Source organism: Marmota flaviventris, chromosome 9 (assembly GCF_047511675.1).
Source record: "Marmota flaviventris isolate mMarFla1 chromosome 9, mMarFla1.hap1, whole genome shotgun sequence".
Taxonomy (NCBI): Eukaryota; Metazoa; Chordata; class Mammalia; order Rodentia; family Sciuridae; genus Marmota; species Marmota flaviventris.
In genome coordinates this window covers 123,319,440-123,344,617 of record NC_092506.1, presented here as the reverse complement: position 1 = coordinate 123,344,617, position 25,178 = coordinate 123,319,440, and the positions used below count along the sequence as shown (strand labels likewise).

The 25,178-nt window shown below is 63.0% G+C and overlaps 1 protein-coding gene across 1 annotated transcript in view; it reads right to left on the bottom strand.

Moving 5' to 3' along the window:
* Nucleotides 1-5,449: 5,449 nt before the first annotated feature.
* LOC139707007 (nuclear pore membrane glycoprotein 210-like) overlaps nucleotides 5,450-25,178 on the bottom strand; it is a 30,825-nt gene continuing 11,096 nt past the window's right edge. The window contains 22 exon segments of the mRNA XM_071617000.1: nucleotides 5,450-6,661; nucleotides 7,689-7,772; nucleotides 7,866-7,961; nucleotides 8,747-9,542; nucleotides 10,977-11,113; nucleotides 11,517-11,734; nucleotides 12,316-12,491; nucleotides 13,588-13,762; nucleotides 15,071-15,162; nucleotides 16,362-16,520; nucleotides 16,885-16,953; nucleotides 16,955-17,014; nucleotides 17,944-18,024; nucleotides 19,981-20,021; nucleotides 20,024-20,134; nucleotides 20,137-20,158; nucleotides 20,324-20,387; nucleotides 21,810-21,871; nucleotides 21,873-21,914; nucleotides 21,916-21,946; nucleotides 22,056-22,183; nucleotides 23,574-23,702. Coding sequence (XP_071473101.1) covers nucleotides 6,561-6,661; nucleotides 7,689-7,772; nucleotides 7,866-7,961; nucleotides 8,747-9,542; nucleotides 10,977-11,113; nucleotides 11,517-11,734; nucleotides 12,316-12,491; nucleotides 13,588-13,762; nucleotides 15,071-15,162; nucleotides 16,362-16,520; nucleotides 16,885-16,953; nucleotides 16,955-17,014; nucleotides 17,944-18,024; nucleotides 19,981-20,021; nucleotides 20,024-20,134; nucleotides 20,137-20,158; nucleotides 20,324-20,387; nucleotides 21,810-21,871; nucleotides 21,873-21,914; nucleotides 21,916-21,946; nucleotides 22,056-22,183; nucleotides 23,574-23,702 — 2,874 coding nt within the window. The 3' untranslated portion in view covers nucleotides 5,450-6,560.

Genomic DNA, 25,178 nt, shown 5'->3' with positions numbered 1-25,178 from the left:
AATAACGAAGCGGACGCCGCTGGGAACGAGGCCGAGGCCGCCACCCTGGCTGCCATCCTGGCTTCCACCCCCACTCCGACGCCGATACTGCCCCCCCGCCGACCACGCCCCCAGCCGACCCACCCCACCGATGCCGACACCGACACCGACCACCACCCCCCAACCCGACCCCCCCCACGCCGACCCCCCCCCCGCCTTACCTCGGTGGAATAAGGAAGCGCAGGCGGCCGGTAACGAGGCCGATTCCGCCACCCTGGCTGCCACCCGCACGCCGACCCCCAATCCCCCGCCTCTGCCTTACCTCGCGGAAATAAGGAAGCGGCGAAGAGGGCGTGGCGAACGAGGCCGAGGCGGCCGCAGCCACCCTGGATGCCACCCCCACGCCGACGCCGACCCGCCCCTCCCGCCGACCCGGACGCCGACCCCCACCCCCCCCCCCCGCCGACGCCGACCCCCACCACCCCAAGCCGACCAACACCACCCCCCCCCCCGCCGCTGCCTTACCTTGCGGTAATAAAGAAGCGGCCGCGGCCGGGGATCGAGGCCGAGGCCGCCACCCTGGCTGCCATCCCCACGCCGACCCCCCCTGCCGCTGCCTTACCTCGCGTTAATAACGAAGCGGCCGGGAACGATGCTGAGGCCGCCACCCCCACGCCGACCCCCACCCCCACGCCGACCCCCACCCCCCGCTGCTGCCTTACCTCGCGGGAACAACGAAGCGCCGCGGCCGGTAAGGAGGCCGAGGCCACCACCCTGGCTGCCACCCTGGCTGCCACCCACACGCCGACCCCGACGCCGACACCGACCAACCCCGCCGACCCCCACCACCCCCCGCCGACCCCGACCCCCGCCGACCCCCCCACCCCCACCCCTGCCGCTGCCTTACCTCGGGGGAATAACGAAGCGGAGAACAAGGCCGTGGCGGCCCGGAACGAGGCCGAGGCGGCCGCAGCCACCCTGGCTGCCATCCCCACGCCGACCGGACGCCGACCCGGACGCCGACCCCGACGCCGACCCGCCCCCCGCCGACCCCGCCCCCCGCCGACCCCGACGCCCACCCGCCCCCCACCGACCCCGACGCGGACGCCGACCCCCACCCCACCAAGCCGACCACCACCCCCCCGTGGCTTGGTGGATGGAGCCCAGGAATCATGGGCTAGGCGAGCGCTGACCCGCGCCCAGCCCCGTCCAAGTTCACGAGCATCCAGCACCTAGCACTTGCTCCTGACCACACTGCCCAGGGTCCTCGACACAGGAGCTGACCACTGTGTTGCTGTCGCTGATTTTTTTGCTTTTTCTTGGTCCTGGGATCCAGCCCAGGGCCGCGTGCACTGAGCCACGCCGGTCCCCATGCCCACTCCATCTGCTAGCCAGCCTCCTGCCCCAGGAGGGAGACCCAAGTTAACCAGCTGCAAGGACGAAGGCTAATTTGGGCTCACAGGTTCCTGGACTTGGTCCAGGGTCCCCAGGCCTCCTGTTTGAGCCTGCGGGACAGCACCATGGCAGAGCCCCCTTCTGTCACACCTCATGCTCCCGCCAGGGCCACTATGCCCTTTGAAAGCACATCCCCAAGGACAGTCCTCTCACTAGCACCAACTCCCAGTAGTGCCCCAGAACGGCCACTGAGCCCTTAGGACATGGGCCTCTGGGGGCTTCTAAGATCCATGCTGGCTGGGCACAGTGGTATGGCTTGTCATCCCAGCGGCTCTGGAGGCTGAGGCTGGAGGATCGCAAATTGGAGGCCAGCCTCAGCAACATCGAGGCCCTAAGCAACTCAGGGAGACCCTGTCTCTAAATAAAATCCAAAACAGGGCTGGGGATGGGACTCAGGGGTCGAGGGCCCCTGGGTTCAATTCAGACCCCGTTTTCCCGAGTCTCCGCAGCGCCTTCCTCGCTCTCAGTGAAGACTGAAACGCTCCTTTCGCTCAGTGACAGCGGCCTCCCGATGAGGCTGCTAATGAGTCCTCAGGGAAGCTGCGCGTGCTAATCACACACGGCATACAGCTTAGCGGGCGGGAGCCCGTCCCCAGCCCACGGCTGAAGCCTGGTCCCCCCCTTTCCCTCTCTCATTAACTAATAAACTGTTTGCTTTATCTGATGTCAAAACCGCCTCCTGAGAACCAGTCATTGGGAAAAACACTCAGAGACGTGTGCATCCAGCAGGCACAGCTGTGGACCTGCAGGGTCCGGAGGAGCAAGGACGGGGGGTTCACTCAGCCATGCCTTCCTGACCCTGGGCCTCAGTTTCCCCATCTATGCAATGGGAGGGTTGGACGGGGTCATGGAGTAGTAAAGTTTTACTTAGGGGGCTGGGGTGGAGGTCAGCAGTAGAGGCTCGCCTAGCACGTGTGAGGCCCTGGGTTCGATTCTCAGCACCGCGTGTAAATAAACAAGTAAGATAAAGGTTTGTGTCCATCGACAACTAAACATAAATTATTTAAAATAATTAGAATATATAAAGGCTCATCAGCAACTAACTCTATATAAAAACATCAAATAGTAGCCTCCATCAGTTTGCTCTGTGGGTGTAATAAGCTCCAGCACAGTCATGAGCAAACATGGTGCTCAATCATTGTCAAATCTTCTACCATCCTTTCCCAGAGGGGTCCAACACAGTCCACAAATCCATATCAATCAGGAGACGGGCATGTCGGCTCATGGCTGTCATCCCAGCAGCTCGGGAGGATGAGACAGGAGGATCAAAAGTTGGAGGCCAGCCTCAGCAACTGATTGAGGCCCTGAGCAACTCAGCGAGACCCTGTCTGTAAATAAAATGCAAAATAGGGCTGGGGACGGGGCTCCGTGGTCGAGGGCCCCTGAGTTCAATCCCTGGTGCCAATATATATATAAATCCATGAACCAGGAAGAGATGCCAACCCACGAGAGCCCTGACCTTGAGTCTTCACCCACCTTCAGCACCATCTACCTGTGACACTATAGCTCCTCACAGGTGGCCTCTGTCCCTCCAACCTTTGGTTCTGGATTCAGACGCATGGCTCCCATTGTCCAGTTGAATGAGGACAACATGCCCCTCCCGGCCTCACCCTCCAGAGGTGACCAGTGTTTCCACACAATCTCTGGCACCTTGGTCGTCACCATGGGAGACAGGAGGAGGAGGGACACATGGGCAAGGTGCTCTCAGCTGAAACTCGGCCTGAATGTCAGCTGACACCAGATATTGATTTGGGGGAGACATTTGTTACACGGCGATAGTTAACTGATACATCGAATGCTAAGCCGGGCACGTGAAGCTGTTTTAGATCTCTCTTTGGCTCTGACAAAGAAATAGCTTAAAAAAATAAACATTTGGATGGAGAGCAGATAGCGCTCAGAGGGAAACAGGAATGATCAATAAACAAATAAAAGCTCATCCTTTTTTGTACCATCAAGGAATTTAAATCACTCATAAAATTCTAATTTCCATCTACCAAACCAGTAAAGATAAACACACACATATGGTGATATTGTGTGTTGGCAAGAGTGGTAGAAACAAAATCTCGTCCCCAGCTGGTGGGTGTGCAGACTGATACAATGCTTTGCAAATGTGGTAGCATCTACCAAATTGGTAATGGGCATGTGCCATGACCCAGTAATTCTACTTCTAGAGAAACTCCCGCCTCTGCACCTCTATTAGTCAGCTTTGCATTACTGTAATGGATTACCTGAGAAAATTGACTTATAAAGAAAAAAGGTTTATTTGGGCCCATGGTTCTGGAGGGCCCAGGCCAAGATGGAATGGCTTCCTGGTTACATCATGAGTTCAAAAGCAAAGAGAGAGGATAGACAGGGTCCCACAGTCCCTTTTTAAAAAATTATTTTCTTTTAATTGTAGTTGGATGCAATACCTTTAATTAATTAATCTATTTTTATGTGGTGCTGAGGATTGAACCCAGGGCCTCACATGGGCTAGGCGAGCACTCTACCACTGAGCCCCAGCCCCAACCCTATAAAATAACTTTATGGGAAAATTCTCTTAGAAATTATTTTCTTGCTGGGCACGGGGGGTGCACACCTGTCACCCCAGCAACTCGGGAGGCTGAGGCAGGAGGATTGAAAGCTCAGCGACTTAGCGAGGCTCTGTCTCAAAATTGAAAAAAATAAATTAAAAGGGGCTGGGGAGGTGGCCGTGACGTGAGAGCATTTTTTCTTAGGAAAATAATTTTTCTTTTTCTTTTATTTCTTGGTACCAGGGATTGAACCCAGGGGTGCTTAAGCACGGAGCCCCATCCCCAGCCCTTTTTAGATTTTATTTAGAGACAGGGTCTCTCTGAGTTGCCTCAGCGCCTCACTAAGTGGCTGAGGCTGGCTTTGAACTTGGGATCCTCCTGCCTCAGCCTCCGGGCCACTGGGATGACAGGTGAGCGTCACCTGATGAAATATTTTTTTTCTTATAAAAACTTTGGGGCTGGGGCTGTGACTCAGAGGCAGAGTGCTTGCCTCACAGGTGTGAGGCACTTGGCCTGGCCTCGAGGCTGGGCTGCTGACCAGGCCTCCCTGCCTCCTCAGGCACGAGGCACGTCCTGGGCCGGCCCTGTGCCAGGTCACGGAGGGAACCTCCCGCCTGGAGGGGACGTGGGATGGCGAGTGCAGGCGGGTGGAGGGGCAGCCCTGCTGCCCAGGAGTCTGAGCGGGGCCCCTTCCCTGGGAGGCCCCTGTGACCCCAGCAGTTCCGCTCCCCACCCCCATCCGGGAGTGGGCAGGAGGCAGGGCTGGTCCCTCAGACCCTCCAGCCTGGCTGCTTGGCCTGGGTGCTTGCCCACTCTGACCCTCAGTCTTCTCCTCTGTGAAATGGGCCCGGGGAGGCGGTAGGGCAGCACTCAGCCCGGGGACAGACCCAGCCCAGGAGGAGGACGGTGGCACCCCAGCTGCTGTTCTGAAGGAGGCCGTGGGGAAGCCAGAGAGGGCTCCCGGGACTGGCTGCCAGGTGGGCGCCAGGTGAGGACACCGTCTTTCCGCCAGATGTCCATGGTCACTTCTGCTCACCGTGACCACCACGTGGTCACCTGTTGACGTCTAGCGGCAAAGAGGGTGGGGAACCAGGTGGCCTGGGGATCTTGGCTCAGCTCCAAGGCAGGTGGAGCTCAGACCCTTGGGAAGAAATGGGGATGGACCTCAGGGACAGTGGGCAGCAGAGGCCCCTTGGCCAGGCGGGGAGCAGGAGGGCCCAGGAGCTGCCGAGGGTCGGTGGCGAGGAGGGCAGCGTGGCCGGGGGTGTCCAGGCCATGGAGATCAGCAGGGGCCAAGCAGGCGGGGGCCATGGCAAGGGGACATGCTCAGTTGACATTGGATGACGTGGTGGCAGAAGGGCAGGCCCGTCCCCCCGCGCAGAGCCGCTGGCTCCTGTCCCCAGCTGGGTTCCCTAAGGAAGGGTACCCTGGCCACAGTGGCCTGGGCTCGCCTGGGCTCCGGCGACAGGACGCGGGCAGCCCCGCAGTGACCACAGCCCTCGTGAGAACAACCACAGAACTTTATTGACCACACCAGGAGCCGGGCTCCGCGACATCCAGGTCGTCAGTGTGAGCTCAAGTAACAGGCAAGGCACAAAGGTCTCCGTCCCCAGCTGCAGAGCAGTCAGTGCTGTTCCCAGCCCCACGGTGGGCCTCAGAGGCTGAGCACTCAGCAGACACGTGGCGTGCAGGTGTGGCTGGCTCCAGGCGCACGGTGCACAGCCTGGATCCAGGGCCTGCCCTCCCTGGCCCCAGACCTGGAGGGGGCACTGGGCACAGCGGGGTCTGAGCTGTCCTCTGGTGGAGTCCCCTCCTGGAGGGCAGGTCCTGGGTGGCCGCCCAGCCTCCTCGAGGCCAGGGTGGGCTCGGGGCCTCCAGGAGGCTGCCCGGCGGCAGTGCGGGGCAGGGGAGGGGATCTCAGGCAGGAGGGGACACCGTGGCGGGGGGACACTGCAGCTGGGGGACACTGCAGCTGGGGGACACCGCAGCTGTGTCTGGCTCGGGTGGGCCGAGGTATTGAGCGTGGCACAGGAGCGGCAGGGACGCTGGGTCTCTGTGCTAAAGGGACAGCAGAAGGCCCCATGGGGGCTCAAGGACACTCCAGGGACAGGCTCAGGCTGTCCTGGGGGGCAGAGGTCACGCGGAACCAGGAGTTTCTACAAAGACGCAGAGCCACTGTCACAGTGGCCCCCGGAGGGGACGGAGCCGCCCCGGGTGCTTGGCTCTGGGCTCAGGCGTCCAACTGGCTCGGCTCCTGGTCGTGGCTGGGGACAGTTCCTGAGGTGGGCGGGGCTGGCCCAGGACACTGCTGTCCCCAGCCTGTCGTAGCAGCAGCCACAGAGAGAGTCTTCACGGGGAGGAGACACACAGGCCAGGCGCCCCACAAGCCCCAGCGTCACCAGAGAGCCCTTCCCTGAGACCACGAGGGTGACACACGGGTGACTCGCCTTGCCACGGCCCAAGGTTCTGAGGACGCAGCGCTTTTTAGCGGCAAGGAATACAAACACGAGGGTGTACGGGCTCCTGGTGGCCGCACGGAGTGGGCCGCGGGGCTCGAAGGAGGAGGGACACAGCACACTGACCGCGGGCTCCTACCCACGGGGCGCTCAGGAGCTAGTGGGAGGCGTAGGCTGGGCTCCAGAGCCCCAAGCGGGGGCTGCCTCTGCGACCAGGAGGCAAGGCATGGAAGGAGGCTGGAGAGGAGGCCGCTGGATCTAGGGAGGAGGGAGAGAGAGAGTGAGCAAGGGACCCTCTGGGGGAGTAGACGTGTCTTCAACCCTCTTAAGCCAAAAGAAGCATTTATGAAGTGCCTGCTGCATGCCTAGGACACTTTCCTGATGAGGCCTGAGGCCTCCAGGAGGCAGCAAAGGGAGATCCTCAGGGGTATGATGTGGAGAGGGCGGTCATTGAGATTGTGCAGTGCCCAACCTGTGCAGCTGTGCAGGGTGCCCCTGTGTCTCCTGTTCCTACTCAGGGGGCTCACCCCCTGTAAAGGGAGCCCCTGGGTTATTTCCCCACTAACCCTCTGGGGTGTGGACAGGCTTCCAGGGGTCCCTGGGTTTTTGGAAGAGGATGTACTTCTGTAGACAGAAGCACTCTTCCAGGTGGGAAGAGGTGAGAGCCTACCGCAGGTATGGCTGTAAGGGAAGTGTGTCATCGAGAGCTTGGTGGCTCTCCTAGGTCCCGCGTCACAGGTGAGAGGCGTGGCAGGGCAGGGGCTGTGATTCCAGGGGCCAGGACATGTGTGGCATCTTACTTCCAAGGAAAATGCTTCTCTCTATGAAACTCTGCCCTCGTTCAAAAAGTCCAGTCCCCAGCCTCCACCCGCGGCTGCCCAGGGCCAAGCCTGGATGGGGGCCCCTGGGCGGCCAAGGGGAGCCTGGACCCAGAAAGGGGTGCCGTGAACAGCTGCACAGGATGGGCACTGCAACCCCGTTAGATGGTGCTCCCAAAAGGATGTGCCTCTGGAGGCCTGTGGGGTCACCAGGCCTGTAGGGCCACCAGGTCTCAGGTCCCTCGGAGACGGAGGGGTTTTCAAAGGAATAGGCTTTGCCCTTTCTCCCTCTGGGGGACCCCTCAGGACTGCCCGGACCCCCCGCCTGACTTGGGTCCCACGAGGCAGTCCCAGAGTGGACACCTGGGCCAGCATGGGCAGGAGCCCGGGGCTGTCCCCCCACACCCCCACAGCCCGGCCCCGGGGCTCAGGGACCCCCCAGTCTGCCCATGGCGGGGACTACTCACAGTGGGGACTGTGCCCAGGGCTGGCTCGGGGCGTGAGGACCACGGGGCCAGTGAGCTCCCGGGGCCCATAGACCGTGTGGTAGGCTGCGAGGGCAGGCGGGTCAGCGTGGTCAGTACGGTCAGCTAGGGTAGGGCAGGCGGCACCCCCGCGACACCCCACGGCACCCCCCGGCTCACCTATGACGGTGACGGCCGTCCCGGCCAGCAGGGTGAAGAGCGAGAAGAACAGGGCCTGGTAGGAGTCCAGGAGGTGCTGGAAGAGACCGGCCCCGTCTGCGCGGGGACACCGTCAGCAAGGCCAGGCCAGGGCCACCCCAGGCCCCCGCCAGCCCCGCCCATCTGGAGGGTGGCCTGCCAGTGTCTGCCGGCCCCAGGATGCCCAGCAGGGCCACCAGGGCAGGGGACCCGCTCAGAGTCCACCCTGTGTCCCCTCTAGGTGGGAGGTTTCCCGTGGTGACCTGGCCCAGGGCCGGCCCAGGACGCACCTCGTGGCTGAGGAGGCAGGGAGGCAAGGAGGCCAGGAGTCCAGCCTCGAGGCCCGGCCAGCTGGGGAGACCCGTGGGAAGCCGAGCCATCGTCACGCTGCCCATGACAGGCGGCTCTGGCAATGGTGTCCGGGGACAAGAGGGTCGAGGGGTTTGGGAGCCAGAAATGGCTCAGGAGGGCGGGTCCCAGGAGGGGAGGACGCTGGCCAGGGCCCCCCGGGAGGAGGATGCTGTGGCCGGAGTGGGGGCCGTGGGGGGTCACAGGTGGACAAGAAGCCAGGGCCTGTGGGGTCCCATGGCCACTGCGGGGACCCAGGCCCACCAAGGGCCTCAGCGGGCCCAGGCACCTAGTGACCCCGACTCTGGATAAAACACTGGGGGGGGGGGTCGCAGGGGCCGGAGTTCAGTCCTCGGTACCCAAAAAAGGTGACTGTCACCTCGAGGGACACCCTGCACTTAGGACCCTCCAAGTCTGCATCTGACCACAGGTTTCCACTGACCCCCGAGACCACACTGGCCGTCCCTGCCCCTGCCCCCCAGGTCCCTCCCGTGACGTCCCGTCCCGACACTCACAAGGACCAGCCCCACAGCGATCCAGCACCAGGGCCACCGTCACCGGGATGGTGAGGGCCTGGTTAGTGGCAGGGCTGGAGAAGGTCAGGGCGGTGGACAGAGGGCCCTGGCTGCCCGCCCTGGGGTCCGAGACGCCGACCGTGTAGGTGATGAAACTGGGCAGCCCTGGTGGCACCGCACAGGACGGACTCCCAGGGGGGCCCTGGGCCAGGCTGGACAGTGGTGAGCCAGGCCATGACCACCGGGCAGCCCAAGGCGGTGGGCAGAGCCCCTCAGCCCTGGCTCACCCAGTGTGACGTCGAAGTCCGGCTCGGCCGAGAACACGTCTGTCACTGGGAGGTCGAAGACGTCTTGCTGGAACCGAAGATGGCAGCTGAGGAGGGCCTCGGGCCCCAGAGCCGGGATGGCCGCCCTCTGGGCCGCGGAGCACTCGCTTGCAGACGGGCGGAGTCAGGAGGCGTGGCCCGCGGCCACCACACCCGGCCACCCAAGGCCAGGGACAGGTGGGCCCCAGGGAGGCGAAGGTGTCGGCCAGGAGCAGAGTGTCCCCTGGGTGGGAACAGCTGGCCAGGCGCAGCTTGGAGGCAGAGCACCTGCCCAGCCGTGGGGTCCTAGGCTCTGGGTGGCCTCTGGGTTCAGGGACACTGGGAGCCACCTCCCCACGGCATGGACCTCTCAGGTTAGAGCTTCTGTCTCCCACGGTGACGGTCACTCTGGAGGCTGTGGCCTCCTGGAAGCTGGCCTGGGCCGTGTGGACACGCCGGGCCACGATCCTCTGGGGGACACTGACCACGATCTGTGGAGGGCGAGGCAGCTGGTGAGGAGCCGCCCGCTGGCCATCCATGCTGGGCCCCCGTGACCCCTCCTGAGCTTGCGGCCTGCGGACACCCGGCCCCAGGTGACAACAGGACCAAGGCCTGTCCACCCGGCCAGCACAGCGTACACTCAGTCCGCTGGACCTCATGACCCGGCCTGCGCCCCTCTCGACCTCATGGCACCTGTGACACCCAGATGACACACCAGTCAGGAGCTCCTGACCTGACCTCGCAGCCAAGAGGACCCACGTTAGTCTCCTGTCCTTTACTTGGAGTCATCAACCCCCACTGAAGGCCACAGGCAGAGGCCACACTGACCCCAGAGCCCAGGCACTGCCTCCTTCCAGGTCCCCAGGGGCCAGCTGGACAGGGCTGACCACCACAGCCCCGGACAGCACTCCTGGCCCTGGCTCCGCCCCAGTCCGTGTCCCACTTGATGCCTGTGGCTGGGCCTCGTCCCCAGCCCTGCGCCCAGCCCGTGCCCGCCCACCCTCGGGGACACAGGAGGCCCCAGGTTTCCTGGCAGCCCCACGTGGAGGTGCGACCCCACCTGGACCCCCTGTGACCCCCACTGTGGTGCCCACCCCCTGCCCCGGCTCCCCTCAGGAAGGGCCGTGGGCGCCTGGTCAGCCACGTGGACGGGGTCACCCCAGCCCTGCTCCCTGAGGCCACCTGCGCTCAGCCGCGGGACCAGCTGCCCAGACCTCACACCTCCAGGATCTGACCAGAGACCGGCCAGGCCCAGGACGTGCAGCCCTCCTTCCAGCAGCCACCCAGGGCCCTGCGCCCCGGGACCTGCCTGCTGGGCCCTTCCAGGAGGCAGGACACGCCCAGTCCTTGGCCACCCAGGCATGGCACTAATGTGCCACCGGGGTCCACGCTGACCTGTCCTCAGCCGGACAGAAACACGGAGCCAAAGGGTTGCTGCCTCTAGAAGGCTCTGAAGGTGACCTTGTGGCTTCACTCTGTTGGTGACGTCACATCATTGAGCTTCCCTTGGTGGCCTCAGGTGGCCTCGGTGGCCTCAGGCAGCTCAGGTGGCCTCGGTGACTCAGGCGGCCTCGGTGGCCTGCGTGTCTTTCTAAGATTCCCCTGAGAGGAGCGGCCTCTGGGGAGGAGGCCCGGGGGTCTTGTCCCCCCTGAACAGCACAGCATGGTCACAGGGCACACAGTGCTTCCCTGCTGTCACCAGCCACCCGGGGACGACTCAGAGCGGACGCAGGGCTGCACAGGCCACAGGTCACACTGTGCCGTAGCACGTGAGGGACCTGACTGAGCACCTGCAGGTTTGGGGACCCAGGTCCTGGCCGACCCCTGGACACACGGTACTGGTTTAAAGGACAGGCGTTCCCAGCCACAGGCCGGGGCGCCGCTGCCCCCGGAGGGTGGGCCAGGCCCGGCGCCCACTGCCCTACCTCCTTTTAGGTCCTCAGGTGCCCGGAGACCTCGTAGTGCACCGTCACGGACCCCGCGTCCCGGGCCACGGCCACCCCCGTCTTGGGGTCGACCTGGAGGATGCTGTCGGCTGAAGAGCTCCAGGTTCCTGGGGCACCTGGGAGGAGAGGCCCCATGTCACCCGTCCCCCCCCCCCACAGAGGACCGGCCGCCCATGACCTCTTCCTGACCCCTGCCCACGAGGGGCCTTGTGGTTCAGCCTCCCTGCCCGCCTCCGTGGCCACGTCCTGGTGGCCCCTTCTGGCACACCTGCTCTATGGACTGTGGCTGCCCAGCAGACCGTCCCCAGGGGTGCCGTCACCAGGGGAACTGTCCCCAGGGCCACCCTCCCCAGGCGCCCACTAGGGAGTGGCCCTGCTACCAGGCAGGTACATCTCCAAAGCCAACATGGCCTATGTGGCCCTCTGGTGGCCTTCCTGACCCCTTCAGGGCACCCCAGGGTCCCCCTCCCACCCTGGCAGGCGCGGTGACCCCGAGACCGCCCTGGTTGGCTCTCTCACCCTTGGGGCCCATGAGCGCAGTGGCCAGGCAGAGGACATCCCCGATCACCACGGTGCCGGGCAGCTCTGGAGCGATGGCCGGCAGGACGGGCAGCGGCACGTAGTCGGAGAGGCCAGGGTGCTCGGGGTCCCACACGCGCAGCAGCGTCAGGCCCACGCTGACCGTGCGCAGTACGCAGATGTTGGTGGTGCCCTTGGTGACCTGCACGAAGTCCTCTCTGGGGACAGGGAGGCGCTCAGCTGGAGGGAGTCCCAGGGCTTCGCAGGCCTCCTCACGCCTTGCAGGACAGAGGCCACAGCCCCTGGCCACCCAGGGCCAGCACCGCCACCCCACACCCAGAAGGGAAGCCGCGGCCAGGAGGAGAGTGACCCCCAGAGAAGGCCTCTGCTGTGGGACAGCCTCGCCACGTCCCCTCTGTGCACCGGTGACACTGTGCCTGCCACGTGGCGTGACGGGCGCGCTAAACGGCTGGCGCTTAGAGAGCAGCTGGTGCCCGTGTCTCCTAAGGCCCCACTCTGCCAGCTCGGCCACCGGCCGTGGGAAGCCCAGGCTGCAGTGGTCACCACCGGCAGGATGCTCCCTCTGCTCCCCCAGACCCTGGAGACGGTCTGCTCCCTCCGCCAGGCAAGGTGGCCCCTCCCTGGGAAACCACGAGTGACCCCAAAATAAAAACAGATTTGAATTGGACAGCACTGGGTCCTGTTGGTGGCTGAGCCCAAGTCCCCACCTGTCGCCACACCGGGTGGAACCAGGGGCACCCCGGGTGGGGCTGTGACAACAGTGTCACCCACACCCTACCTGTTGGTGGCAAAGCTGAGGACCGAAGTGTGCGCGTGGAAGACGTCTCCAAAGTGGTCGTGGAAGTGGACGGTGAAGGTCACGGTCATCCCCAGAGGCAGGGCCGCCAGGGCCTCCTTGTCCTGGGTGTGCAGGACCAGGCTCATGGACATCCTCAGGTAGGAGATGGGGGACACCTGGAGGACAGGGGCAATACGATGACACCCTTGAGCCGGGGACGGGCCTCCAGAGCGCCAGGCCTATGACCCAGTTCCCGCCTCCAACCGTGCAGGCCAAGTCCCCCGGGTGCCACCCAGGACACCCACATCAGGACCTGGAGAGACCAGAGTGCTGTGCTCGTTGCTTAAGCACCACCGGCTGTCACCTGGCTCTTGGGGCACGTGAGGCGGGAACAATGCCCCTTGGGTCAGAGAGGAGCCCCAGGTGACGGAGGAACCCGAGTCCCATAAATCGCAACTCAACAAATCTCTCTGGATCCCAGGCAGAAACCTCCTGGTCACAAAGCCACCCCTCCCCAGTCCAAAGTCACCGCAAAGTCCCGGGAGGCAGTGGCTGGTATAGTTAGCGCTCAGCACGTGCGTGCTGAAACAGGATGAGCACTTAGCCACTTTCATGAGCTTGAAAGTATCGTGGGGGGTCCCCGGCAAGTGCACCGTGTTTGGTCAAGGATTGACCTCGCTCTTCCCTGGGTGGCCCCCGCAGGGGCTCCACTCCCAGGGGTGGCCACGTTAGGGATCAGGCACGTCAGGCAGTGTACCCTTGGGCCGGGGGGACGGGGCACCAGCCCTGGACCCCCGGGCTGATCCAGGCCCTCATTGGACTTGTTTCCCATCTATGAAACAAGGTGGGTGGAATCGGTGACCTCTTGGGGTCTTTGGCTCCAACGGCCACACACCTGCCCAGGATTTGTCCCTGGGTGACTCTTACGTAAATCCCTACCCACGGTTTACAGCTGGAGAGTGAACACATACTTTTTTTTTTTTTGGGTACTGGGAAACTGAACCCAGAGGTGCTTAACCCCTGAGCTCCATCCCCAGCCCTTTTTGTATTTTATTTAGAGATAGGGTCTCCCTGAGTCGCTCAGGGCCTTGCTAAGTTGCTGAGGCTGGCCTCCAACTGGCGATCCTCCTGCCTCAGCCTCCTGAGCTCCCGGGATCACAGATGTGCACCGCAGGCCCCCGGCTGGGTGAACCAGTTTTACACCAGAAAGAGGAAAAACGTGCCTCTGAGCTTTAGATTTTGTTATCCCAAACAGGGCCAAGTGCCACCCACCTTCACGGCAATGATGATGGTCTGGTTGGCCCCGAAAGGCTCCTGAGCGGTCACTTTGACAGTGGACGTCCCGATCACAGAGCCGGACACCAGGAAGCCCCTCTCATCGGCATGCACGACGGGAACCTTCTCAGGCCCCTCCAGGACACGGTAGCAAAGAGCCGCAGCACCGTCCCTTGGGGAAGAAGACATCTGTTTCTGCAGATGGCTGCGGGGGTGGGGGACGGCCCTGGTCGATGCCTCGAGATCGACCATCTGCCTGCAGTGCAGCGTGTGCTGTCGCCGTCTGCAGCCTCGTCAGCCACCCCCAGGAGACCTAAGCCAGAAAGCCTGTGGCTCTGAAGACAACGTGGCCACGCACTCCTCAGAGTGGCCGTGGGGTCAGCGGGCAGCGGGCGACAGACCCTGAGGACGGTTGCATCAGCGACACGGTCATTTATGGGTAAAGATGGCTTCTGCAGCTAACGGTCACTGAGGTCAGGCCGCCTGGTGCGGTGGAGAGTGCGGGGCGGGGGCAGGACCCTGGTGGGGACAGGATCCAGGTGGGGACAGGTCCGAGGTGGTCTAGAGCTTCCTCCGCCTTCTCTCTGGCCTCGGTTTCGTCAGCTCTGAAAGGGGAGGCCGAGTGCCCCGTCCTATTTCTGGGGGCTGCTCACTGGACCCTGAGAGGGGTCAAGGACAGCGTCAGCAGGCACTGAGCCAGGGGACGTCCTGTGGTGTCCTGTGCCCTCTCCTCTGCGGCCAGCCCTCCAGGTGATCTGGGCCGCGGCTCCCCTAAATCTGGGGGCCAGCAGCTCTTACTTGAGCCCTGGCTTGGCCGTGTGGCCCCTTTCTTGGTGGGCTCCTGCAGGACGCCTGCTGTCACCTGATGTCACCTCGTGCCATCCACCTCTGCCTGCATTCCTGGGGCCTAGCACAGTGCTGGGCACTGAGTTACTTCCGGCTGAACACTCCCTGGGTGTGCGTTCATAAAACATGGAACTCGGCCCCCGGGCCCTTAGCAACTGCCACTTAAGCGCAAATGCTCCTTAGGAAAAGTGTCCCTGTCCCTGTGAGGGTCAGGTGGGAATAATCACATCTGCTCAGAACCTTTAAAGATGCACTTTTCGGACGTTAATGTGCATGGCCACCGCCCAGGGACCTCATTACAGGGCAGCTTTGTCCTTGCGGGTCTGGGCAGGGCTGCGAGGCGCACTTGACCTGGTCCCAGGTGAGGCCGCTCTGGTTAATTCATGGGCTCTGCTTCTGAGTCATTTGAAATATTTAACAGTCCAAGTTGGAACTTGTTCCCCTTTTCAACCCCGAGCTTCCCCCGTGAGTGGGAGATGTTTCTAGGCTGCGGTAGGAGGGCGGCCCCGGAGGAGGCCAGAGATGGGCAGTGGCCGCCCAGGCCCAGCCCAGTGCCCAGAAGGCCCCGTGGTGTCCAGATGGGCATGGGGGGGCAGCTCCCAGCCCTGCTGTGAACAGGAGCCGGGACACGTACCTGTTTGTCTGGAGCTTGATAAACGAGTTGGGGGACATTAATATTTGTTCTGCTTCTATCTCGGGGTTCAGCAGCCGCAGCTTCTCGAAAACCTGGGAAAGAGGGTGAGCTGGGTCTCCCACGGCACGCCTGAGTCCCCTTATCCACAAGTGGGGGCTGGGGGCCAGGACGAGACCAACGGCAGACTATCTGCCCCATGGCTGGGGACACGATGGGGCTGGTGGCCCAGCCCAGGAGCAGCAGCTGTCTGCACCCCGTGGGAGCTGGGCCACCCGGCTTCACCCTCGGCCTCGGCCTCGGCCCCCATCACAGGAGACTCCACAGCAGGGAGATCAGGCCCGGCGTCCTGCTCGGGGGACCCCCGCCACTGAGACATCCTGTCCCTGTCACCATCTCAGAACAAGCCTCTCTCTCTGCTGTGGCCCATCCGGCTCCCTCCCCTCTGCCATGCTCGAGGGCTCCCGGAGGACACAGGGGCAGCAGCACTCCTAGGGAGCCCACCGCCTACATTCCCTCTCCAGACCACATAGGGCAGCTGGCTCCCTGCCCTCCAGGCAGCTGGTCCTGTGTCATGAGGCCCCACCCAAGGCCTGACCCCTGACCACAAGCAGGGCCCCTGACCACCTAAGCAGGCTCCGCCTTCCCCTGAGCAGGCTCCACCCTCCCCTGAGCAGGCTCCACCCTCCCCTGAACCAGGCCCCACCCTCCCCTGAGCCAGGCTCCACCCTCCCCTGAACCAGGCCCCACCCTCCCCTGAGCAGGCTCCACCCTCCCCTGAGCAGGGCTCACCTTCCCATGGGCAGGCTCCGCCCTCCCCTGAGCAGGCTCCGCCCTCCCCTGAGCAGACTCCGCCCTCCCCTGAGCAGGCTCCGCCCTCCCCTGAGCAGACTCCGCCCTCCCCTGAGCAGGCTCCGCCCTCCCCTGAGCAGGCTCCACCCTCCCCTGAGCAGACTCCACCCTCCCCTGAGCAGGCTCCACCCTCCCCTGAGCAGGCTCCGCCCTCTCCTGAACTAGGCCCAGCTGCTGTTCCTGGAACCCACAGGCTGTTCCCGGTCACCAGGCCTTTGCTGCTCAGATCTGCAGCCAACCCTGCCACCGGCAGAGTCCCTCCATGCAGTCTGGCGACACCACCCTTGGGCTCCCCCCAGGGTGACACACACCCCCTCTGCCCATCCTCCCCAGGCAGGCGCAGCCCCTCAGTGCAGCGAGGGTCCCCCACACCAGGGGCCCAGGAGCTCTGGGCCAGGCCCCTGCGCTGTCTGCTGCCCTCACGGCTGTGTCCCGTCAGTACCTGGACCTGGATCTCGTCCGAGAGCTCCTTGGCAAGGCCGTGCAGCTGTCCCGCCGAGGGGTCCAGGGCCTTGACCACCACCCTCAGCCCCGTGCGGCCCTTGGCCCGGCCCAGCAGGCTCATGGCGAAGTTGTACTGCGAGGGCAGCTGGACGGACGCCTGAAGGCAGAGAGCGGGCTCAGGGACGGGCCTGGGGGCACCCTCTTCCCCAAGGCCACTGCCCTCGGCCGGGGTCAGATCTGCTGACCCAGGGCCACACAGACGGCAGTCACCCACACAGGCCACCGGCCACTCTGCATGGTGCCTGGGACGCGGGGTCACTGAGTGGGGCCTGGAGCCCTGTGTGTGCGTGGGAGTGTTATGTGGGGGCTGCTGGGTTTTGTGGGTCCCCCACAGGGGCCCACTGCAGGACGTCTGTGATAAGCCACAGTGTGTCCTGCAGCGGGCCCTGTGTCCCTGCCCTGGGACAGGCCCCCGGGGCGATGAGGCCGCCCGCCCTCCGGGAGGCAGGCTGGGCCCCTACCTCGTGGTGCCGTCCGCAGAGCTCCAAGATGTCGCGCTTGGTGACCGACCAGTGGAAGGTCAGGCCTGCACGGCGTTGCAAAGGAGAAAGGGCTCTGGTTGTTGGTGACCCCAGTGACATAGACGGGCATCTGGGGGTGAGAGAGCCGGGCCTGTGAGCACCCACGCACCCAGGCTGGGGACCCTCCTCCTGGAGCTCTGCCTATCTGCCATGTCCACCCCAGGCCGGACACAGGTTCTGGGAGCCATGACCAAACACCAGATAGTCCAACCACCGGGCACCGGCCTGTCCCTCCCTGCCAGGGGCTGTGCATGGCCAGGTCCATTTCTGGAAAGACCCCTGGGGCTGCAGGAGGCCTGCGGACACCCCTGGCCACTCAGCCCATGCTGCCGAGGTCCGCACCCTCCTGCTGACCCTCCCAGCCTTGTGGGGCGTGGACACCGGCAGCCCGGCTCCTTCAGCCTGTGGGCAGGCGTAGGTGAGCCGGCCACCAGCTGGCCCCCGCCCGACTCCAGGTGGCAGACTGGGGACACGCAGTGCTAGCCACACCCGCAACCAGCTGCACAGGCCTGGAACTGTCTGACTTGCCCTGGGGATGCTGGGGACATTGGGGACAACCCCAGGTGCATGGGAGGACACACAGGCCCCTGCACCCACAGGGCGCTTCACACGAAGGACGAGGGCACTCTTAGGTCTTGGTATTGGCAGGGGCTCTGGGAAGCAGGCCTCCTGGGTGCCAAGGACAGCAGCCCTGGCTGTGCACAGGACTCGGGGTATCCACGTCCATCGCTCACCGGCCAACCTCACAGGTGCACGGGGTAGGGGCTCCTGCTCTCCAGGTGCTACCCAAGGTGGGGGATGGGCAGCCTCGCCCTCAGGGAGGAGGCCAGGTGGACCCCAAGGGGAGACGCTATGCTTGTGTTGCACGCCCACCCCACCCCAGGCCCAGAACCGAGCCTAAGCTGGGCACCATGGACACGTGGCCCTGGCCCAGGGAAGTGCCCTCACAGTGGCTTCGTCAGAACCAGAACACGGAGCCCCATCCCGACTGGTCCTCACCTGGGTGCCCGTCCTCATGCGCGTGATGGGTGCACGGATCCTCACCGCCCGCAGCTGCACCACCTCTAGCTCCACCAGGTCCTGGGAAGAGACTGGGCTCAGGCTGCGGGCCCTTCAAAGTCCCCATCTGGCCCCTGAGCCTCGAGGCCTAGCGGCCCAGCTGACCCATGTTAGCATGGCAGGCTTGCTGGGGCCTGTTCTCTCAGCGGGTGGCCCTCGCAGGACAGGTCTCTAGGTCCACTCAACCCCAAATCCAGCTCGTCCTTCTCCCTGACTCAGGACACAGGCAGGCACACAGGAGCCACAGGGTGCGGTGAGAAGAGACTGTACATACTCCCACATTCTCATCTCCATGCTTCTGTTGATCTGACCAAATGCCCACTTCAGTGGCCTGCTGACCTGCGCAGCTGACCTGGGCTGTGCTCAGGCTACTAACCCCTCCAGGCCTGCTGACAGGCTCAAGGGACCCTGTGCCTCCTGACTGCTGTCAATCCTTGGCACTCAGCTGGTCCTGAAAGCACTCACTCTCCCACCGGCCCCGGGTCCTCCTTCTCTGGTCCATTTCCACTAAGAGGCCTGGGCCACCCAGCAGGACCACCCAGCAGGTTGGGGTGCTGATTCTGAGCTGGGGTTGGACAGCTGGTCCTGGACGCTTTGACCAGACACAGCTCAACATGGACGTGGGTCCAGGGAGCAAGGGGGCCAGCAAGGCCAGGCCACAGGGAAGAAGGGCAGAGGGGAGGGACAGGGCTGTCGTCCTCTGCCTGGCCCCAGAGAGGAGGAGCCGGGTCCCCCCAGAGAGAGAAGCCAGCAAGGCACCCGGGGCCTCTGGACCCCGTGGAAGTTTCCGGGCGCTCAGGGCTGCCCTGCGTCTGCTGGCACGGAAGAGGGTCAGGGCGTCCCCTGGTGCTCACTAAAGCCTCTGTGGTCACCCGGATGCTTGGAAGCCCGCACTGAAGCTGCGGGCAGAGGAGTCCATCCGTGGACTCATGGTTGGATCAAAGTCCGCCTGGGAAGCAGGATCACACGCCCTGAGCTCAGAGGGCTCAGAGGGCTCGGGCTGCTTGGAGGGACCCGCTTCTGGGTGAGGGACGCTGGCTGAGATCTGAAGAGGCCCTCCTCCCTGGTGGCCTGCGTGCCCACGGGGCTGTCCTCAGCCCCCAGCGCTCCAGTGTGGCCGGCAGCGGGACCCCAACCTGCACCTGAGGGCCTGGGTCACCACGGTCGAAGGATGCCAGGGGCACCCAAGGCCTCTGGGGTACCCCTGAGCCTCTCACAGCCGTGGAGATGACCCGGCCTCCACTCCAGGAGATGGAGGTGCCCGACCCCCGGGAAAGGCAGCGGACCTCGGATGCTGACCCCTGGCCTGGAGCCCCCCATGCAGGCGGGGCAGGAGGCCCCGCCCAGCAGGACAGCTGTCTGGTGACCAGGAGGAGCAATCAGGCCTGTCCCCCCAGCAGAGCTTGGGGACACCTGACTGTGGCAGGTGGCTCACGGTCCCTCCTGGAGGTGCCACCCCTGACTGATTCTCCATCTGCCACACTTGGGGCACGACCCTGAGTGCACGCACACTGTCACCCACACAGTGTCCCCTCCTCTGTCCCTGGCACATATCAAACCCCACTGGAAACGAGCCAGCAAGACCAAGAGCCTGGCCACGTCCCAGACCTGCCACACGAGGACAGGGCCACTGGCTGGTCACTCCAGGGGCTCTCTGCAAATGGGAGCCAGAGGCACAGAGCGGAGGACCGAGGAGAGGACCGCACAGCGTCCACCCACTGGGGCACGGGGTGGGGTGGTGGCCTGGCCCGCCACAGGAGACCTGGGAGCCTCGGCCTGCAGGAGGCACCCGGGGACGGGGCCCCACATGGGCAGTTTGTCCCGGGAGGGGACACACAGGGACGGCAGGTCCAGGGCAGGTCCCCAGGAGTGCCTGGCACCGCTGGCCACACGGGGCTGCCTGGACCCAGGGCACCAACCCGCAGGGCTCCCCACCCCAGGCGTGGCCGGTGCCGGCCACCACGGGCTCAGGGATACCTGGGAGCCCACGATGACCTTGCCGGTGTCCGCGTCCGCCGCTGCACGACGCCCGACACGGTGCCGCTGCCCACGGCCAGGCCACGGACCAGCCCTGTGCTGCCCACGGTGGCCACGCTGGCGTTGCTGACGGAGAAGAGGATGTGGGACTGCGCTGGGGACCGCCCTCAGAGGTGACCTGCGGGGCAGACGCGTGGCTTCGTGGGCACCTGCACACGCGTCAGGAACGTCCACCCTCGGGCCAGCAGAGGCCACAGGCGGGCTTGTCCTGAGGCGGGGCGGTGGCCTCCTCGCTGGGACCCGCTGGGGACATGAGTGGGAAGGAACAGGCCTCGGCTCCTACCTGCATCGTGGCCCCGATGATCAGCGTCACCCTCCTGGGAATCAGCCTGAATGGGGGGAAGACCCGAGGGGACGGGAGAGGACGGGTGAGCCTCGGTCACGTGGGTCACATGGGGCACAGCGCCCACGCCTCAGGAGCTGGTGGGCAGAGGTCGGGCGGCGATGATGGACAGTGGACCGGTAGCCATGGGTGACCGTGGGGGCCTTGGTAGGGCCACGCGTCCTCTGGCCCAGGACAGAACCACAGAGCCCAAGGCGGGTCCTGTGATGGGGACACAGCCTTGGGGGCTCACACACGTCACCGTCTGCCACCTCTGGCTCCCAAGGTCCCTCCAGATCCCTGAGGACGTGAGGAGCCCAGCGGCCATCTACTCCAGCATCCTCGGGATTCTGAGGCTCAAAGAGGGGCCGAGGGCAGGCAGAAGGGACACAGCGCCCCCCCACACGGCAGGTCCCCACCCCTGGGCAGCCCCACAAGTCCCCGCGGCCATGGGAGCCGCCAGGATGCTGCCCATGGTAGGGAGGGTCAGCCTCCCAGGGCTGCGCCAGGGGGAGGAAGGTGACCGTGCCCTGGAGGCCAGCACCATCCCCTGGAAGCCTACTCTGTCCCCTGGGAGTTCTGCACTGTCCCCTGGAGGCAGGCATGGCCCCTGCCAGCTTTGGACGCAGGTCAACAAAGCCCACTGGCCCCTGCGGGGCCAAATCCCTTGGAGGGTCCAAACAACAGGGTGCCCTGGCCCCGGTGGCCTTGGCAGTAAGACTCTAAGGACCCAACAGAGCCCAGCGTCACACGGAGACAGGGGCTTCAGGGCTGCCTTCCCCAGAGCGGCCGGCCCTGGGTGGCTCCGGGTGGCTCAGTGACCCCTCTGCCCGCACAGCCCCATGGCAGGAGCTCAGCCCCAGGCGCCTGGGCGGAGGCTCAGGTCAGGTCTACACAGTGCATCTGCCACTTCCCTACGGGCCACTCTCTGGGAACAGTTCTTGCTCGTCCCCTTGCCATGTGACTAGGCATGCCTCTCCTTAGGGCCACACAGCCCCCTGTGTCACAGAGGGAGATTAGAAACACTCAGCTGGGCTCAGGGGCCCACGCCTGTCATCCCAGCGGTTTGGGAGGCTGAGGCAGGAGGATCGCCAGTTGGAGGCCAGCCTCAGCAAAAGTGAGGCCCTGAGCAACTCAGTGAGACCCTGTCTCTAAATAAAATGCAAAACAGGGCTGGGGACAGGACTCAGTGGTCGAGGGCCCCTGGGTTTAAGCCCTGGTACCAAAAGCAAAACCCCCAGCCACCTCCCTCCAGCACTGAGACCTGCCTCCCGGCCCCGGGGCCGGTGGAGACCCTCTCCTCAGAAGCCAGGACGGGCACACATTTTAACAGGGCCTCTCCGTGGTGACTTCCTGGCTGTTGCTGGACCGTCCAGCTTGTCACCAAGAAGACACCCCTCCCCCAGCAGGGGCAGACCCCAGAGGGCGTGAGAAGGGCCGGTTTACTTCAATCTGCTGCGGGGTCGAGCTGATCCTCTGTCCGGCGGTATCGGTCACGCTTGCGGTCAGGGCTGGTCTGGCCGATGGCCGTGCCATGCACCAGGAACGCAGCACGTGTAGCTGTCCAGGGCTTCATCCAGGGCCCTGAAACAGACGGGGCGCTGGGTTCCACCTCCGGGTCAGACCTGCAAGGAGGGCGCAGTCGGTCCAGCACTGTCCCTGAGAAGCCCGCCTGACCCCCGGGAGGACTCACACCAGGGTGATGATCTGGGAGGCCGCCCGCAGCTTGAGGTCCATGAAGGCAAAGTACTTGGCCAGGAAAGGCTTCTTGTAAAAGTCCAGCACTCGGACGTGGGCCTTGACCATCTTTCCAATCTCCACCTGTGTCGGGGGACAGAGGCTTGAAGGACCAGTTCCCTCAGGTGGGGACAGTGACCTCAAACCAATGCCCTAGGAGCTGGCGATGAGTCGCCCAGGATGACCTCTCTCTGGACTAGGTCAATCAACAAACGAACACCAATTAAGTACTTATTGTATACAACAGGGCTTGGGGACACTAAGAGACAAAAATTCCACTCCCTACTCTTAATGGATGAACCACAGAACCCCGAAATAAGGTATAGCTAGGCCAGGCGAGGTGGCCCACGCCTGTCATCCCAGCAGCTCGGGAGGCTGAGGCAGGAGGATCGTGAGTTCAAAGCCAGCCTCAGCAACAGTGAGGCCCTAAGCAAATCAGTGAGGCCCTGTCTCTAAATAAAATGCAAAATAGGGCTGGGGATGCGGCTAAGGGGCTGAGTTTCCCTGAGTCCAATCCCTGGTACACTCATTCAAAAAAAAAAAAGAAAGAAAAATAATATATATAGCTTATAATTCCATCATGCATTCAACAGGAGCTCAATAAGTGCTCACCAACTGAACAGTTCACATCTGGCAGTGCATAATAGCAAGTGGGGGCTGGAAATGCTTAGCAAAAAAAAAGGAATCTAGTAAGGAAATGAGCAGAGAAATCACATTATGGGAGGAATATTTAAGACCCGGTCGGGAATGTTAGCACTTTAGCTAATTAATGATACTTTGTAGGTAAGTAGCCTAAGCTGCCTGAATATTTGCCTTTTAATTACCAACCGTTACACCCACTGGGTCAAACAAGAGGCTGACAGCACCCCCTGGAAGCCTGGCGTGGGTTACCTCTGATATTGGGAGTCATAAAAATTTCCTGATGAGCTGGGTGCCTGTAATCCCAGTGGCACGGGAGGCTGAGGCAGGAGGATTGTGAGCCTCAGCAACAGCGAGGCCCTAAGCAACTCAGTGAGGCCCTGTCTCTCAATAAAATACCAAAAGGGCTGGGGACGGGGCTCAGGGATCGAGTGCCCCTGGGATCAGTCCTGGTACCAAAAAAATATAATAATAATAATAAAAAGAAAAAGTTTCCTGATGAGGCCAAAGAAAACCCAGATCTATTATTTACCATTTTGCAAGAGCAATTGGAGGCCCTGAGCTCTCCCCAGGGTGGTGAAACTCCAGAGGAGCACAGCTGCACCCGGGATGGGGGGCCCGGCTGCTGTGTGACCTGCGGGCGCTGGAGGACACGGGTCCCAGGCCAGGCTGGCTTAGCTGACCTCGCCAGGGTCTATGGCTGAGCCCCGCGGATGTCGGCTGGATGAGGAAACCGGACAGCAGTGGAGATGCTGCCCCTCCCCACCCAGCCAGGGAGCTCAGAGCAGCCCAAGGGCAGTGGGAAGGCCAGCTTTGAGGGGACATGTCCACTGACCTTGTCAACCACGCGGACATACAGCTCGTGGATGTCTGAGATGTAGACGGTGGCCTCGGCTGGGGCCAGGAAGGGCAGGCACAGGTCATGGATCAGGACGGTGGCCGAGCCTGGCAGTAAAGGGTGCACCTGCAAGATGTGGGGTGGGTGGGGTCAGGCCCCCATCTCTGGGGTGCCGCTGCCTGAGACCAGTGCTTGGAGGCAGTGGGCAAGGACATCCACAACCCAAGGGGTGTTCTGTCTACTTCCGTGGGCCCCATGGCCAGCCAGCAGAGGAGCTGGGGATGTAAAATGTCCGTGCTGGGGATCTCAGAAAGAGCGTCTATCTCAACTTTGTCCATTTTACAAAGAGAAGAAAATGGAAGCTGCTCAGAGAGGGGCAGCGGGCGGCCTTGGGACACACAGCAACCTGAAGGCAGAGTCAGGATTTAACCCCAGGAGGCCAGGTCCTGTTCTGGCCGTCTGTTTCTGCGACTCCATGGGGCGAGGCTGCCAACCAGGAGCCGGCAGAATAGGAGACAGGTGCTTTCAAAAGTGAGTTCTAAGAAACCCCCATTAGACCTCACAGCGTCACAGAACCTGGGGACCGACCCCAGAGGTCACTCAGGCAGATGCTCCTAGAGGCTCATCCATCTCTACGCCCTGGCTTTGCTTGAGGTAGTGACCACAGCAAACGTACCAAGTGAAGGAGCAAACCTGAGCTGGTGTTTTCTGGACTTTTACTTGCCAATGTCCCCATTTTAACTCTTCTCTCCCAACCCCTTCCAGGGACTCCACTTTCTACAGAATCTCCCCCCTAACAAATGGCACCCCAGTCTCTCTCTTGTGCTGCCAGATGATGGGCATCCCCACACTGGACGTTTCTCAGCTGAACATGGACCAGCTGCAACATGTCATAGTGCTTAGGTGAGTATTTCACCTGGGGGTTTTCGGTTGGGGCGGGCAGGGCCAAGGGGGGTTGCGGCCCGTCTCTAGCTCACTTTGCTTCCTGCTCTTTGGGATCCCCTACTCAGGGGAAGGGCGATGTGCACAGCGACAGGTCAGTATCTGCTAAGAGGACTTTCAGTACTAAGAATCTGGAGGGGGAAAAATCAGGCTTTGGACTCAAAAGGAGACAAGCAGCCAAGATCATATCGCACCCTGGTTAAAACACGTCCACGGCTTTCCAGTGCTCTGAGGTTGAGCCCGAATCCTCAATGTGTCCTACTGGAGACTGCGGTGGCCAAGGCCGCAACCCCCCTTGGCCCTGCCTGCCCTGGCTGAAAACCACTCAGTTGAAATACACGCCTAAGCAATACGACACTCGCAGGGCCACAGTCTCACTGCACCATCCCTCATAACCATCAAGCCCCAGCCACATCAACCTTCTCTCCTGTCCTCACGGTCAGCAGGCTCCTGCCCGCCTACCTGCCGTGTGACCTTATAGTCCACCTTGAAGGTCTGGGATACAGCCAGGATGGTGGTGCATGCCTGTAATCCCAGCAGCTTGGGAGGCTGAGGAAGGAGGATGGTGAGTGGGAGGCTGGCCTCAGCCAAAGCGAGGCCCTAAGCTCTTCTCCCTTGAGCTGTGCCTTCTGACTCCAACTCAGCCTCCACCCCATACAG